Source organism: Buteo buteo, chromosome 2 (genome assembly GCF_964188355.1).
Source record: "Buteo buteo chromosome 2, bButBut1.hap1.1, whole genome shotgun sequence".
In the NCBI taxonomy this organism is placed as follows: Eukaryota; Metazoa; Chordata; class Aves; order Accipitriformes; family Accipitridae; genus Buteo; species Buteo buteo.
In genome coordinates, this window is record NC_134172.1 from 62,210,980 (window position 1) to 62,228,880 (window position 17,901).

Sequence of the window (17,901 nt, forward strand, 5' to 3'; positions counted from 1 at the left end):
ATGATAAAAAAACAGTGGTGCTTCTTGATCCTGTTGGAATCTTGTGCTTCAGGCAAGCAGAAAGAGTGGTGGCTGTTGAGTCTCCAGTCAGGCATGTGAGAAGGTGTGCAGGTACAGGCATGGCTCCAAACAGGTACAGTGAACTGAATTGTTCTGAGGTGAAGTGCGCAGGACTTGCACCTTAGAGACAGCTCTTCTAAGAGATAGAGCAGGCTGTAGCAGTTTTGAAAATGGAAAGAATTTTTAGTATGTCTGAAAATACTCACTTTTCAGCCTCTGACTAACTATTTAATAGCAGAGAAGGTATGGCAAAGCTTTCCACTACAGTGGATACAGTCACCCTTTGGACATGTTTTATATAGGAAAATGGTATGACAAAATGCTTTTTAACTTCAGTGATCTTGCATGATAAACTCACTGCATTTCTTAAAGTTTGGTTTTTAGCTGACAACCATTTAGCTTTTTATTTTGTAAATTCCTGCAAATTTTCAGTTTTAAGTGCAGCATTTTTAAGATGACACTTAATGTTTTGTGTAATCTTTTGGAGGTACTCATTGCACTATAGATTGACAAACCACAACTTCGATAAGGTCTGAGAATTTGGAGAATGGTAAATCTTGGTTTTTTGAAAGAACACAGTGTATTAACAGTATGGAAAAACTGTGTTAATGGTTGCAGATGTTCTTCAAACAGTTAATGCAGTATTAAGAAGGCATCTGCTGCTGTTGCCTTTGTAAAATAATCCAGAAGTAGTGTCACGACCCAGACTGGACAGACCAGGGAGTCGTGTTTAACTCAAAATTCCCTCGGGCTAAATTAAGGTGAAACGACACCAAATGATCAGTTAAAGATTTTATTCATGACAGAAGCAAACTGAACTGGGGAGGTGTGGTAGTAGGTGGCAGGGTTTCTCACAACAGCAATTGGCATAAGACTACTTCTGTAAACTGTGTAACCATATACATCAATTCAGGGAATAAGGAGATCCCTCCCGTTGAGTCACGAGGTTCAGAGCAGACCCCCTTGCTTTCCAGACTCCTCCTCAGAGAAGGGTCTAGGGCCGGCTGGATCTACTCTTAGTCTCAGACTTGGTCAGTGGTTTATGTCTTGAAATGATGAGGTGTAGGGATTGTGGAAAAGGAAAGAGAGAAGAAGACAGAGAGAGAAAAAGGAAGAGAGAAAGATTTCACCAGTCCTGGGTCCAGTCAGCCGAGGGGTCCAGTCAGCCGAGGGGTCCAGTCAGCCGAGGGGTCCAGTCCTGGTGGGCTTGCGCACCCGGGGCTTCAGTTTGTGTCCTTTTATCATCCTTGCCCCTCCTTTGGGCGGGCACCCAAACTTCTCAGGTTAATGAACAGTTTGTGAACCTTTGGGCTTGGGGGTCGTTTATGGAGTAACTTTTCCTTTCCTGCAGACACTGCCATTGTTTGATCTTTGTATCAGAACAGCTTATTAGAACAGGGAGCTGGGCACCCTCCAGCATGCCCTCCCCGTCCTGTTGCTGATGTCTGAGCTGATGGGCTTTTCGCCTTGGCTCCTTGCTGTGCAGGATTTGTCTCTAAGCAGAACATGCCCCACCACAATGTTTGAGACATTAACTCTTTCAGTCTCTCACAAGTAGTCACGGAATATTCTCAGAAATAAAGAAGATTTTACTTGGTACCATAACATGTATAATCACAAAGCTTTGGCGTTAGTGGTTAAATACTATTAAAAATGCCTCCTTCAAGGGCATCTACTTTCTTTCTTAAGTACTCCTTTAGGATGCAAAGCTTTTCAGGGTGCTTCACAATGTCTTAGTTTCAAGTAACTATGAAATCAAAGGTGTTTTGAAAATTTTTACTGGTGTATGTGAACTGCAGTGTTGTCATAGCTGTATGATCATCTTCAGAGAAGACTTCTTTTGAAAAAAGAAAAGTTTGGGGATCTGAGTTCAGGGCTATAATGTAGTAAGAGCCTGGTACATACTCAGCAGTATGTGTTAGCGATTACAGCAAACAAATCACTTCTACTGACTATGAAAGAACAAATAGACAAAACAGGCTTGGTTGTGTAAAAATGTTATTTCTCTGTATTTGTTGCTGATGGGGAAATCTCTTCTTCCGTGAAAAAACTTTAGGGAAATGATTGACAGGTTTAAGGGTTTAAAGTTGAACTAAAATACCAGCAGATTTTTTTCCTCTACTTGCATACTTACGTTCTCTTGAGATGACAGTTGCATTTTATAATTACCTTGTTTTATTCCCTTGAACTTGTATAATATGTGTTGGGGTGAGATGCTATGTTTTGTGAGGGAGGAAGTAGGGAGAGGAAATCACTTGTACATTTGAAATTTTTAAGGTAGAATTTCTGAATTCTGCTTTTTCAGCATTTGGGGAGCATAATTTTGGTGGCAGGTAGATGGGGCAGGACACCAGTATAATGCTGGTGTGTGACTGAACCATTGGGAGTTCAAAAAACTCTGATCCCTTTGAATACCTTTTGCCATTATTACCACTTCCCTCTGACTTCCTGGTGTATATATTGCTAAGCATTTGTCATTTGGACTTAAAACTGGGGAGAATTCCTGCTGAATGTGTAATACCTACATGTGTGGTGTCAGTCTCGCTGATGTGACATGTGGGATGTGGCCTTCTCATGAGTTTGCTTAATTGGATACAAGCAGTAAAGCTGTGGGAATGTGACTTGGTTTGCTTGCCTACCCAAAGCCTCTGGTACAGCATGTGTACTCCTGTCAGCACCTGAGTGAGCTGGATTAAAGTTAATTCAGGAATAGGCACTCATTGAATTCTGATTTGAAGTTCAGCTCTGTGGTGATGTCTGAAAATCCACACTTTTGAGCGTGGATTTTTGTTGTGGTTTAACCCCAGCCAGCAACTAAGCACCATGCAGCCGCTCACTCACTCCCCCCCATCCAGTGGGATGGGGGAGAAAATTGGGAAAAAGAAGTAAAACTCCTGGGTTGAGATAAGAACGGTTTAATAGAACAGAGAAGAAGAAACTAATAGTGATAACACTAATAAAATGACAACAGCAACAATAAAAGGATGGGACTGTACAAATAAATGATGCTCAGTGCGATAGCTCACCACCCACCGATCGACACCCAGCTACTCCCTGAGCAGTGATCCCCCACCCCCACTCCCCCCAGTTTATACACTAGATGTGGTGTCACATGGTATGGAATACCCTGTTGGCCAGTTTGGGTCAGCTGCCCTGGCTCTGTCCTGTGCCAACTTCTTGTGCCCCTCTAGCTTTTTTGCTGGTTGGGCATGAGAAGCTGAAAAATCCTTGACTTTAGACTAAACACTACTTAGGAACAACTGAAAATGTCAGCGTTATCAACATTCTTGGCATACTGAACTCAGAACATAGCACTGTACCAGCTACTAGGAAGATGATTAACTCTATCCAAGCTGAAACCAGGACAATTTTGTTTCATTTAATTAAAGCCATCTCATTTAACGTTAGAAATGCCAGGCATGCACCTGGATGGACATCCAGATGTGGCAAGCAGCTGTTTTTATTGGAGAAAACTCTTAAGGTTGGGGAATAAGAATTGTACAGGGTGTTTCTGAATAAATACTGTCACCTGAACTCCAGGTACAAAAAAATAATAACCTACATTTCCATACTTAACCAACATTAAAAATGTTGTTAATGAGTGGTTTGTTGATACAAGAGTTTCAAAATCCATAGATCCTATCATGGATATATCTTCTGTCGTTAAAAGTAGATCACTGTTCCTGTACGTGCTTCTGTCTCACTTGTGGGATTGTGCCTGTACACTTTGCTGCCGATGAGCTGCCTGATGGGGGAACAGTAAGACTTGGGCTTTCACCTGGGAGTAGTGCATGTGCACGGCACCGACAGAGGCCTCTCGGTGTGGGATCTGAAAATGTCTCAGAAAATTGCCAGTGGCTTTCTGCTCGGAGTAGGGTGGGGTGCTGTTAAGGAGTCTAAGCATGCTGTCCTAAAATAACTGGTGTTGGAGGCTGAAAGCTGAGTTAACTTATTTTGCGGGTAATTATCAAGGGAACAGATAGACATCTCTCCAAATATTAATAACTGTATGTCAAGCAGTTATGTTCTCACTGCCATGTGTATTAAATTTGGGGTTTGGAAAGGCGAGAAGTATGCTGTCAGAGTAGGCAGTGCGGGTGGAAAAAAGGGTATTTTTTTCCCTACAAGATTACTATAAAATAAAGCATGGAAGCTAAGGTCAAAGATAACTTTTCAGAATAAGTGTAACATTGTAACCTGATATTAACTTCTTTATTTGTCTGTTTATTTGTCTTTCATTCTAGTCACGTGATGGGAATTCATTCTCTTCCTGTAGGAAAATACTACAAAACATAATAAAATTAATAACCTTCATTTTCTTCAGTGCGTTGTGTTTGGCATGGTTGAGTGATGCACCCTGGTAGTACTAGTTTTCATTTGCATGACGTATAGGAAGGACATGAATCTTATACCATTTGAATATCAGGAATTTTTAAGGACAAAAGTGCTCTTTTTAAAAGAGTTTTCACAGTCACTGGTTGGTAGATGATTCAAAGTTTATAGTAGTTGCAGATATTTCTAACAGCAAATACAATTTGGAATGTTTATATACTTGTTATATTTTAAAATGTGTATGTCTGTAATGTGTTCTGAAAGGGCAATATGGCATTGCCTGTCAAAACGTAAGTTCCTTTTTTGAAATTTTCAGCAAAATTCTGATTAATTACATGTACTAGAGGACAAAAATCCTATTCTGCTGGGTTTTGGCTCCTCTAATGTTTAGGGACCAGAATTAGTGATTAGGGTTTAGCTAAATCAAGTTGCCTTTCAAAAAAGTAGGTCTGTTGGCAAATTTTTGCAGCCGGTTAAAGTTCTGTTTCATTTATCTGAAAACAGGCTTAGAAGCACTCTACAGCTGTCTGTGTTTTTACTCTTACAAACTGATTTGACTTTAATGGTGAGCTGCCTTTGCTTTGCACAGATCTGCTATTGTGTTTGTAGTTGTATTTCCCAGAACTCTTAAGGTTACTTTTTTTATTTGCATAGACATGCGTCAGGGATTCCATTTGCCTTATACTGACCATGTGTTTTTCTAATTTTGTCACTTTTAGCTTTGGGTTTCAGTTAGGAAGCATATCTTTGCATCCAGTTTCAGGGAGCAGCTGTTTATCCTGCAGTTCACGTAGGTAGGCTTTGATCCTTCGAGGTAGTGTAAAAGCTGCCATTTTAAGCCTAGCAATATAGTACATAAAGAAATCCATCCTGCCTTGCTCACTTAAAGTTTCTTACAGCTAGACACCATGATCTGGACATGGTGTTTCAGTTACACCTCAAAGTGCAGGTAAAGCCTTTATATCCACCTGGCTGCTAGCCCTCTCTAAAGGTATGTCAAGGTTTGCACAGTGGTGCACTGCATGCATACAAGATTTTTTGTCAGAGTACACACTTCCCTGTTTTTAGTGTTGGAAACTTAGTGCCAGCACAGGGAGAAGATGGTGAGTTAGAGGATTATATGAAATACTGTCTTGAGTAGTTCTTGCAATGTCAAGTAATGTTTCAGGCTCAAAAATCACAACTTTGTAAACGTGTAATGATCTGTGATTATTGATGCTGTATGTATTTATTACACCAAGCATCTACTTGAGTGAATTCTGGATGCACTGGAAATGGTTGGATGCTGTCTTTACCTAAAGTAGTTTGACAAGAGCAATCAGGCAAGATGTTCTTTGTTTCACAACTGAGATCTTGAAAGACAGAGGTGTCTGAAAATAAAGGAAGAAACATGGTTTGGGTGCTAAAATGATGAACAGGAACACTTCTGGTGAGCTCAAGAATAGCACCACAAGATTTCAGAAGAAATAAGACCAAATAAATGGATAATTAATGAGGAAGCTAGCCCAGTGGTGTGAAGTGATCCAAAGCACAGTGTAAAAAGTGTCAGCTCAAGAAAGGTATTGGTAACAAGCAAATAATCTTGAAAATAATACAGATCTCCAGAAGCACTGGAGAACATAAGTTCTGGAGAGACTCAATCTGTGTAGCTTAACAGCAGGTGAAGGAATAATTTGATCTTCACTTAATGTTTCTTATCAGTTTAACAGGCAGTTGTGTGTGAAGATCTAATGGCCTTGCTGCAATTTCTAGCCAACCTGAATTGGGGGAAAATGCTTAGTGTTATGTGCGCTGTTGGTTTTCTGGGATAGCTTACCAGTGTCTTGCAGAAGATGCCTCAGGATGGCAGACTTTCAGTCAAGATATTGTGCTGCTGCTAAACTTTCCTGTCCCAGCATGAGTCAATTAAAACAAAGAATTCAGGGGGTGGGGGGAAATCTCTAGTGGACTCAGAAGCTTTACATGGTGACATTTTACTGTAAAGTTACTGCTGAACGTGGTCATAGCTTGAACCTTGGATAATACAGCACAACAGGAAGTGAGAGAGGTTCTGACTTGAATGCTGAAGGGATTTTTTTTCTCTGTAGTGAAAGTTAAAGGAGACACTCTTGCTTGACCTTGAGTCTGTGTGCTTAATATTGTAATGGCTAATTGAATGCCAGGTGAGGAGTTTTAATTTTGGTTATAAACATGGAAGAAATAGCAAGTGGTAGGTCTATCATTAACTTCCCTCTGTACTTGGAGAAAACACCCACTAAGCTCCTCTGAAAAGGCAAGTGCCTGAAAATCTGAAGCCGCTAGAGCAAAACTTTCTCTCTATAGAAACCAGTTTTAGTACCATGTGTTGTGAGCAAAAATTGTATGTATGTGTAAGGATGGAAGTTCCCCCCCTTAGACGTTGGTGTAATGGGTCAGCTTTGGAGCATTTGGCTGGGAGCACAGGCTCTTCAGAGGCCTTCCTGGGTGGCGGAGTTGGGCATCAGTTTCCTGCTGAGCCCTGGTTTCAGGGAGTTCTTATTGTGTTACTTGTAAAGAAGGAATATGCCCCCAAATGTGGTGGTGATGCTAATAATTTAAGCTTTATTTCAAACTGTGAGGGATTGTCTGTGGTTTTATTACTCTGAATAAATTCCTTTTGCATGTTGTACTAAGTTTTTGTCTGCTTTCCTTGCCCTGTGTCTTTGTTACCTCTGTTTCTAAACTTCAGCTGACACGATCCTGTGTTCCTCTTCTAACTTGTAGCTGATCAGTTAGAAGCCATTCCCTGTATCTTCTCCAGAATTTCTGTCTCAGTGGAGGGGAGTTGCTCTGAGCTTGGATACAGGGCCTTATCATGACAGTTGTGTGATGGTATAATAGTTTCCCTTGTCATCTTTTGTAATATTTTTTGGCTAAATCTTCAGACCCTATTACCCCCTTCTGCTGCAGTTAAGTTTTGCCACCTTCGTGTTAGTTAAGTAGAAACAAGTTCTCTTTCATTGTCCTGAATGTTGTTTTTCAGCTTTACTGTCAAGAGAACCTTTCTGCACTTTCACTAAACCCACAGGCCATTTCACTGACTGTTCCTGAAATATTTTTTTTTCATTCTTTATGAATGCAACTTTTGATGGTGTACAGTATCTTTCAATTTTGGTATTGGCAAACTTTGTTGTTCTGCAAGCGTGATCCAATTGTCTGGCTTTGTTGCAATCTTATTACCATAATGGCTTAAAGCGGCATCTCTGCCAGCATTTTCTTAATATGGCTACACCAAAATGTCTTACTCTTTCTCCTTGTCGTTATTTTTGTGAAACACCCAAAAGCAGTGTCTTCATTTTTACTGTTCTCAAAATTAACTGAATAGCTTTCTTTTAACCAGTCTGATATGCATATGACTTCTTAATCCTTCTCTGTCCGTCAGCCTCCATAGTACCATTACTTGTTTTTTCTCTATGAATGACTTCCAAGTTTTGTTTCTTTGTCATAACACAGTACTTAGACAAAGCTTTTCTTTGCTATGACATAACTCTTAAGTATGCAGCTCACTAACACCATTTTTGTTGCTATATGCTAAAAATTTCTCAAGCTGTCCTGTGTTCTTACACCAAGATTGTGTCGACGCTACCTTTAACACTCCCATTCACTGCGTTCCTGCATATGTGCACTTGTGGAAAGTCTTACTCTTTCTGCACTTTTGTTTGTAATGTTTCTGGGTCCTTTTGTGTTCCTTGTTTTCAACTACTTCTAATATAATGTCTTAATTTTCATTCATGTGCTGCCTACCTTCAGTTTTGCATCACTGTTGCTAGGTCTGGGTCTTAGCTTTAACCACTTCATCTTTCTTAATCCTCCAAGTTTGAAAATAGTGGTAAATATGGAAATAATATTTTAGTACTGGCAAAACAAATGGAAAAATGTATTTGGAAGCTGTTTTGTAAAAATGACACTTCCTTTCCATTGTCCTTTTGTTGGTGAGAGATTTTTTTTTGATGCTGTGTGCATATTAGTGATGGATAATTGCCTGGATCTCTTTATGTCTGTGTGTTTCCAAATTTCTACCTCTCCTTTGTTATACTGAGTACAGATACTGATGACAATAATCTGATTTACTCTTAGTTCAAAATGTTTCTTTTGTGTATTTCTTAGCAAAAACATGGATTAAAAGTTTCTGAAATGCTGGAAGAAGTAGGAGTTTACCAGGTCAAGTTTAGGTATAGCCCTAGATTGCACAGCAGTGCTCTTTAAAACAGATGCCTTAAGGTTCTTTCATTTGAGTCTGAAGACTTTCCTTGCTTTTTTTGAGAAACTAATTAACTATAGCTCATAGGGGAAATTTTTTAACAGATGCAAGCCATTTTCCTTTTGCTCAGTTTCATTCTTTCATTGCTGCTTGAAAATTGAAATAAATTTAAATTAAATAAAATAAACTGAAATTTATTTCAATTTTACTTGAAAAATGTAGTTCTGAAGTACTGGTTCCTTTGTTTTTGGCAGTAACCAGACTTTAGTGGTATGACAACACATCCAGAAAGCAGGCAGCAAAATAATTATAAGCAAAGAAGCAGAACTGTTTTTCTTGGAAATTGCTTTCACCAAAGATGTGAACAGTTATAAACAATTAAATAAATACTTGATAGAACATAATCTTCAGTGTTCTGACTAAATACACAATCTGTGTAATTCAGCCTCATATCTATAGTAGCACTATATACAGTGATATTAGCTGTTGGGGAAGGGACTCATGGAAGCAAAATGTTGTTTCCTGATGATAACTCATTCATAAAAACACTGGCATCATGACAACCAATTTTTAAGAGCACAGTAGGGCAGAGTTTTCCCTTAAAAGCTATTGACCTTAACAGCAGATACAGCACTAAAACTTTATTTTTAGCATTTCATAGGTAACATGTTTGTATGCATGCCCATTTCTTATCTTTTTTTGTTGTTTTAAGTTTAGGAAACCATTTGATAAATATAGCAAATGCATGGGGGAATTTATCTGTTTTGTTCTTACAGTAACAAAACCTTGTAGGAGAGCAGATTTTCTTGCATCAAAAAAAGCTGCAACTGTTGATCAAGATCACCAGTTTAGATGCAAGTTCTTGGACTGTTCAAAATCCTTCCGCAAAGCCAAGTTGTTGCATTATCACTTGAAATACTTTCATGGAGTGGAGAAGGCTGCAGAATCACAGCAGAACCCTGTAAAAAGAAATATTCAAACCAGAGCTTCTTTGGCTTCTGAAAAAGCTAATCAAGAAAGGTCAAAAAGAGGACGGATTGCAGCTAGTTCGCTCTGTAAGTATGTTGCTGATCTCTTCCTTTTTTTCAACAGCAGCAGGCAGGACAAGCTGGAAAGAGCAGAAATAGATTTTCTTTTGGGCTGAAGGAATCTCTTTTGGGCTCCATCTTAGTATATTTCTTTGTGGACAAGCAGCGTAATATGTGTGAACATTATGTTTTAGAGAAGATAAAACTGAAGGAACTACCTTATCTAGAAATATAGATCATAATGAACCAACTGTGCAGCTTCTCTTATTCCTTTGTAATAGCTCACTTGAGTATTAAAGCTCTGTTCTTTTTTCGAAACTACAATTCCCTGAATTCCTGATTTTGTGTTTTGTTTTGTTTTTGTTTTTTTTCCCCTGGCTTAACAAATACCTAATTAGTATTGTTCAAAGACTATTGTCCTTTTCTGTCTTAACGAAACAGTCTGGGTAACTCCAGTGCTCTCCTATTTCTTACTTGGTCTTTACATGTCATGGTCTGACTTCAAGAGTATATTTGGCTAGAAATCCAGTACCACTTTCTGCAGTATTTACTGTTCTCATTGATGGACCTGTGGGGAAAAAAAGTCCTAGTATTTAACACAAGTAATTGCTACAGCTGTACTTGAAAAAAGATCCTCACACAACTGATGGGTAGTGGAAAGGGATAAAAACTTAATGGTTAGGAAAAAAAAAATCAATGCTTACGTTATAATTTCTTCGCAGTCTTCAGAATCACATTAACTTCTGCTTCACCATCTCGCTCTCTGAAGCACTTTCTTCCTAGTGTCCTGTGTAACATCAGAGTGGCAATCTAGGTCTAGTTGTGAATTGCAGTGTTGTTTTTATAACCTATCCAAACTTTGTTCTTGTGGACTGACTTCCCTTTGTACTGCAGGTCCATACAAATTGTCTTCTCTTTTGTATTCTGGTTGAGCCTGTTTTATAGAATCCAGCTTTCTCTTTGCTGAATTCCCTGGTGTTTTTTGTCTTTGCATTTGATCTTTCATTAATACTCTGTTTAAGAATTTTGAAGTCTTGAAAGTTGTTCACTGAGCTACAGCTCGCTACAGCAGAATATATCTAGCCTTACTTTGCTTTGTGTCTGCTTTCCCTAGTGTGTCCATCAACTGTTTTTTCATTTGAGGGACTACTGCCAGTTCCTAAGAGGTATAACATAACATACTGCTATTACATGTAAACTTCTATGCCCCAGATACTTCTGTAACTTTAAATAATGCAAAGGGATAAGATTTGGCTAGGTAGAGGAAGATTTTTCTTTAAATGCGTTAGGGTGTGCCGACTGGTGTTTATTATACTTTGCATGCAGCTTAAATGAAACCCAAGCACTGCCTTGACAAACACACCTGAGACGAGTGCTTTATGAAGACTGGCTGTTAATAACTGCACAGTGATCAAAGTAGGCTTGCATGTCACATGCTTTTCCATAAATGGACTTCTATTCAGCTTTTTGTAACTGCATAATTATTTTGGTTCGAGAAGTTGTTTTCCTGTGGTTGTCTTGAACGAACTGATGAGTGACTCAAGGTCTTGACCCTTTCATTTATCCTTTCCCCCATGTGTACACTGTTGGTTTGATATCATCATCTTGGCCACATGGGCAGGTAATTCATTATGGTGTTGAGTTGTAACTGTATTTGATTATTTTAAGCCCCCACCCCTTTCATTCCTCATTTGTGGATGGGCACTTTTAACCTGGATTGTTTCGGTGATGCATTTCATAGCATATCCCTGCAAATAGCCCCTGGGTTGTGCTGACAGCTGTTGAACAGTGCATCAAAGTGAAAGGTGGACCATAAATTTTTCAAGTCAGCTTCACTGTCAAAGCCTGTTATTGTGGAGCTACAGTAAGGTTTTTCTGGATGAGGAAAAGTAATGTTGTCATGTATCAGTTATATTGTATGTCTGATACTAAGTGCCATTTGGTTTTTAACTCATTGTGTTCTTAATTCTTCTAATTTTTGTTGTGGGGGTACCACACATTGTGAGGTAGAGTTAATGGGGTTTATGAGCTCATACTGTTGCATTTTGTGTTCTGTTCTGTCTTTTTGGAAGCATCTCTTCTGTTGTTAATGACATGTATAGGAAGATAGCCTGCTAAGCAAGACTTTCTCCAAGTCCACTGAATGCTTTTATGTCACCTTTTTAAAAGGCTTTTCAGGAGTACTGCTTAGTGAGAGCAAAGGCTTTTGAATACATAATTTAAGTATGGTACACGGTGGGTTTACTTTTCATCTTTACAATCCTTTTGTGAGCAAAAACTGTCCTGGTCAAAGTGAATATATTTAAATCATTAATCATTTTACCTTTTGGTACAAATGTCCTTTTCTTTTCTTTTATACTTCACTATATTAGATAGGTTTTAGTGCTTAAGAAATGGTGGCAGTTTCTAACAGATAAGACTTTAGAAATCATGAGTCTTGTTATTCCATAAGCTTGGAGATACTCTTGCTTTAGAAGCTTTAGTTCACTTAACTCTTTATCTTACAAGTTTTATATTAGAGTTCTGGAACTCCTTACTATTTCTGCTACACATCAAATTAAAATAATAAGTAAATGGTGGGGGTGGACTGTTGTCTGTATTTAAAGTGAAAATGCTTACTGTTTTTAAAGTTCTGGCAAATTATGCAATATTCAGCAAAACCTTTTCCTTGTGCTTAAAATCAGAATTTTGACACATAGAAAAGATGGATGTAAGTGGTCTTCAATGACCATGTTGTGGGATGCAGGAAGGAACAATTTAAGTATAATTACTTTGCACTAAAGTGGAGACTGAAATTCCAACATCTGAAGTGTAAATCATGCCACTTGGTGTTGGCTTCAAAACTTGAGCGAGATGGACAGGTTAATGTGGAACTAATTTATCTTGTGTCTCTCTTTTCCCTAAGAAGGATCTTACTTTGCAGCAGCAAATTCAACAGATATCTCTCTAAATTCTGTAGTGGCTCTTCATTGAACAGAGGGGAAGGAACTACCATTGCCTAGCTTGTATTTTAGATATGCCTTACTACTCTGAACAGAATGATGCAGACTTAAATCGCTACTGGATGCATTCAGGCAATACCTCTCTTTAATTTATCAGGAAATATTGCAAGATCATTGTGATGAAACAACTCTTCCCGCAACCCCATGTTATAATACTTACCTCCATGAGTATTGCTACTATTTGGTCTTCACTGAGAGCATTGTCCTTACAGAGAATAAGGCACTTGCTTTTTTTGTCCCTTTGGAATATAGAAGATGCAGGCATTTCTGCCCTCAGCTCTTAAGTTGTGTTTCACCTCTGCAGGTGCATTATAGAGCCACCTGCAGCCCTTCTGTTAAAGAGGAGAATCAAGACCTGCACAGACATAAATAGATGCACAGGCTTAAAACAAGCTTTTTGAGCATAGGCTGCAGATGGCTTCTCAAAGCCTGTCTTCCAGGAAAGACTTGCTTAAGTTTTTGACAGTTCAAATTGAGATGTTCTATCAAATTTATCACTTGAAATTGAATGTGGTATAGTATGTATTAAAATTTTTGGCAGTTAGTTACTACTTGTGGATTGCTGTAATAAAAAAAACTGAGTAGAACCACATTCCATCTTCATATGCATTAACCTTAGGATAGACTTTGTTGTCCCTTCCCTTTCTCTGCACAATCAGTTTTCTGTTGGAAGTATGTCATCCCATACTGTGACTTGTGTCCTGCAAACACTTATTGTAAACACTTCCTCTGAAGGTGTCAGTTTTCTCTTTCAGATGCCTGTCTATCCATGTTATTTTATGTGAAGTGCCTACAAAAGGTTATTTTTAATGAAGTTTGTTGTTTCCGGACATAGACCACTCCAGGGGCACAAGGCATGGAATAGTTTCATTTAATTCTTTGTACCTGCAACTCCTAACTTTAATGTCTTAACTTCTTGACTTTGAGTCTTTCTGAATTGGTGGCTTTCATTTTTTAGTAAAATCTTTTTCATTTGGAGGTTCAACAAAATTTAGTTCAAGCCCTTGTGTTGAACTATTTTTCTGAAACCTGAAAGTCAGCTTGTGCCAGACTTCAGTGCTCGCACAGGTGGTGCACCTCATGTCAGACCTTCGAAACACTCTATACTTAGGTATACTATAGGTACTGAAGGTTTGTCAGGAAGTTCTAACCTCATTAGATGTGAACAAGTAGGGGATTTGATAATGTGTGTGTAAGGAAATGCCATCAAAACCTTCACTAAGGTGTCTGGTGTACCCTTAATGATCTTACTAACCACTTAGTAGTGCTGACAGACTTGATGCTGCCCTCAGCACAACTGTCGTACTGACAGGGACTTTGTCAGTTGATACCCTTACACTCCTAGGAGATAGTTCAGTTGCCCTGAGGAGTTTTGCTTTAATAGAAGTTAAACCTGATTTTGAGACTTTAAAAATGCTGTGCAGTATTAGGCTGCAGTTTTTATATGTGGGTATATAATGGCAGCTTCAGTCTGGCAAGTTGCTGCCAGTCTTGGCTCTGCTGTTCTCCTTGCCATGAGGAAGAAAAGAAAGCAACAGACTGTGATTTGTAGTTCAGAGACTGTAAAAAAATCTGTCCCTACTGAGGAGTCCATAAAAGGTACTTAAACATGCATATTGTCACTAGGTTTAAATTTTTGTACATGACCTTGTTCTTAGAAAATTCTGCCTCCTCGGAGTTAGTTACAGTGTGTTTTGTTAATGTATAAGTGTCTTAATGCCAGGAATCTGTGTGAAGAAAAAAGTGGTCTCATCTTTACTCATGTTACTGATGAGATCCTAACCACGCGTGCATAGGCAACAGGTTGGCAAACTTGCTTTGACAACTTAAACATCTAAGGCATCTAGCTGTCAACTGATAGCTGTTAATATGAACCTCTGGCATGTGGCTTAGTGGTTTTCAGGGTGACCCTTTGGGGGGGCTTCCTGTTTCCTCTGAATATTGGCTGACGGATGCCTCTTTGCTAGACAGTGGAATGTGCATGGGTAACCTACAAACAGAGGGTTTCTTGTTGGAGTAGGTGAAGATCTGCATTAACACCCTCTGTGTTCTGCAGAATTGTCAATTGTCTTTTTGGCTTATTTTGAGAATACTGCATTTAGTTTGTGGAGGATGGCTGTGTAAAATACTACAGCTGTAAGTCAAGATGATATGTGGTCTTTCAGTTCTTGGAAATACAAGTGGATATTCTCAGCAAATGATCTCACAGCTGTGCATGGTGAATATTTTCTAATTTGTAACACTTGGGAATTCAGTCTCTTTGCTCCCTGTGAAGGCTGAATTATCTTCTTAACTGGGGTCTGACATCTTTTGTGTTCCACTGGCCAGAAAGCTATTGCCTTGTCTCTTGCCAAGTCTTGACATGCTTAGGTGTAAGTTCTCTTAAGGCTCTGTCCTCGTGGCTTCTAAATGGCTGAAGTGGTTTCATATCTCAGGTCTGTATTTGTTAGTTTCCAAGACCTTCACTGCTGCTTGATCAGCTCTTTATATGGAAGAGGATACTTTTCCCAGGCTTAAAGAAGAGAGGCCTGATAGAACTCTGTGGAAGAGGGCTGTGGGCAGTTAATCAGCAAGCCTCCATTTTTTTATGAACATATCTCCTGTTCCTGTTAGTGGTATTTAGTGTCATCTGAGCTAGAAACTAATCTGCTGGTGGTTAATTACAATGTCACTGTTCAAGAACAGTGGAACTGTTCACTGCTCTGGATGTCAGGAGGGCTTTTGTGGTCTATTTGTAGAGAATAGTGTAATTCTAATGATGATAAATGATATTCTGGATCATAGAGGTATTGAAGGGTACTAATAGCTATTTTGATTTTTGTTTGAGTTGGTCATCATCAGGAATGTGTGGAAGTTGTAGCTTAGATGCTACCTGTGTCTTATCTCAGGATATCTCTGTAAGACAAGTGCAAGTGTCTTCATGGGACCTGCATAGACAGTTTTAGGAAATACATAGGAGTCTCTATGAGCACGATCCTGCTGTTCACTACAGACTCACAGTACAGTCATCTTGTTGCCTGGTAGTCTCAGTAGAGTGCTTACATGGACAAGTAACTTGCAAGAGAAGTTTGTTATAGCACTAACAAAAGTTGAAGGTTGTCCATGTAAATTCGGTGTATTGTGTGCTCTGTGTTGGCCTTTCCTGAAACAGCGAATCAGGAGTTGCTGTGACTGGGAGGAGGCAGAGGAGTAGGAAACCTTCTGGAGAGTGAAGGTTGGCTCAGGGAGTCAGGAGGGTGAAAGCACATGGCACACTCTGTAGGCGGTGCCAACACAGAAGGTCTGAACTTGGGGAATGTACAAGTTTTAAAGGCATATGCCTAAATACAGCTTCTTGGTTGTGGTTGTTACGGTAAGTAATTGCTCTTTGTTCTTTTGTGGGCAATTTTATAAATTGGCCTGTCTGAATTGTACTTGCTGTATTGAGAGGAAACAGGACACTAAATGTGGAAGGCTTACAAGTTTGGGGTTTCATGGCACAAGTTTTAACATTTACTTTCCCAAAAGTTTATGATAACTTTCCAGTTATTTAATCTCATCTTCTTCTCAAATCTAGTCTCAATTCCTAAGATATATTTCAGAGTGCTCAAAGATCTCACAGAGACTCTAAACTTTTCTGTCAGTGGAACAAAAGGTGTTTCAGAATTTAACAGGCTTGTTGATAATTATTTTTTGTCAGTTATTGAAGAAAATTACATCCGGTGTATGCTAGAGTACCCCTGAACTCTCCCAGGACAGTGTTACTGGTGGCTGAAAAATCTTACAGAAATATATTAACCTTTATGTGTCATAAAAGATACAACATACTCTTGGCAAAAATGTCCTTAAACTTCAATCTCACAAAGCTAAAAAAACTAATGGACTTGAAATATGGTTTTGTTCCACCAAGAGTCTGTGTGCACAGATCTCAGCCCACAGGAATCCCAGATGCCTTGTGCTCTTTGAAAGACTGGTGGGATCAAGGTGGCCTTGGGGTTCTTCAAATGTTAATTCATGAAATGGAGTTGGGAGAGGGGAAAGTTAAGCTGCCTAAGTTAAGGTTGTCTGGTTTGCATAGATTTTTGTATTATAATTTTGGAGTTTCCTGTGAATGGTGTTCCCATAAATATTTTTGAGAATTAATGCAAGATGGTGGACAATCAGAAAAGCTCAAGAAAGGCTTGTTTATGTGACTTCTCACCCTGTACTGCTACAGAGAGTTTACATTTCAGAAAGTTTTAGGACACTGTTCCCAAACAGGTTATGAAGTACCTTAATCTTATTTTTCAGCTGCCATGTACCATGGGAAAATGTTTTGTCTGTCTGAATGGATGATGTCTTGTTCAACCCACTGGTCATAGAATTCCTCAGATGAGCAAATTCTGTTAGCAAGAAGTCGTACAAAAGTAGACCTGTAGTTAAAAACAAAAACAAACCCTCTTTGTACTTGCTCCTGCAAGAGAAGTTAGTTCTGTTGAAAATGGAAGGCCATACACATACTGCAGTATCTTACCAAGGAGTGTCTTCTGGTTTTGGTAGTTCTTCATGGACAAAACATGCTACTTTCTACAGTCTTGCAGCTCTTGAGGTAAATAAGCACCCAGGGAAAGGCAACAGTGAGTTGCCTTACTGGATAAAAGGTACCCTTATGAGACAATCTTGTGTGGAAATTTGGAGGTTGGTCTAATTTCTGTCTTCTGTTGTGGCTGCTGTAAAGTACTATGGAAGGTGACTAGAAGGTAACAGTTTGGTTACAGAAATACTATGAATGGCTCCTATTCTCTTTTTTTTTTTAAGTTCTTATGCAACTTCAGAGTTAGAGAACCAGGGAAAAAGTCATTTGATGGCCTTCAGATTTCTGGATCTTGTGAGTTTCTTTTGCCTGAAGAGGCCTACGTGATTCTGAAAGCTCTGTAATGACATGTGTTAATGTGCCTTGTTACAGCTTCAACTTGAAATGTTGGTCAGGGCGGAGTACTTGATACCATTTCTTCTCCTAATATGTTCTCTTGGACTCTCTTTCTTCTTTTTTTCAGTCACTTTCAGGTACTGCTCACAATTATTTAATTAGAGGTGTTCAAGTGAAAATGCAGCTGGCATGTAAGTCTTAAGACAAGAAGGAAGTTGCCTTTTGTATCCACTGAACTTTTGAGAAGCTTATGGTGCTAGAATTGGATGTTCCGGATGAAAGTCAGCAAGCTGACACCTTGGCTACTTGGGTTTCATTGACCAAGATACTTGATGTCATACTCCAAAACAGCAGTGTACTTGTCTCGTTTAG

The 17,901-nt window shown here is 39.0% G+C and overlaps 1 protein-coding gene across 11 annotated transcripts in view; it reads left to right on the top strand.

Annotated features, from left to right (window-relative positions):
* PHF20 (PHD finger protein 20) overlaps positions 1–17,901 on the top strand; it is a 74,568-nt gene that overhangs the window by 29,843 nt on the left and 26,824 nt on the right. For 9 of the 11 annotated variants that reach the window (XM_075057728.1, XM_075057657.1, XM_075057676.1 and 6 more), the window contains one exon: positions 9,388–9,666. The exons of the other annotated variants lie outside the window; for them this stretch is intronic. In XM_075057728.1, the coding sequence (XP_074913829.1) occupies positions 9,388–9,666 (279 nt within the window). The remainder of the gene's footprint in view (positions 1–9,387; positions 9,667–17,901) is intronic. 11 annotated transcript variants of the gene reach the window in all.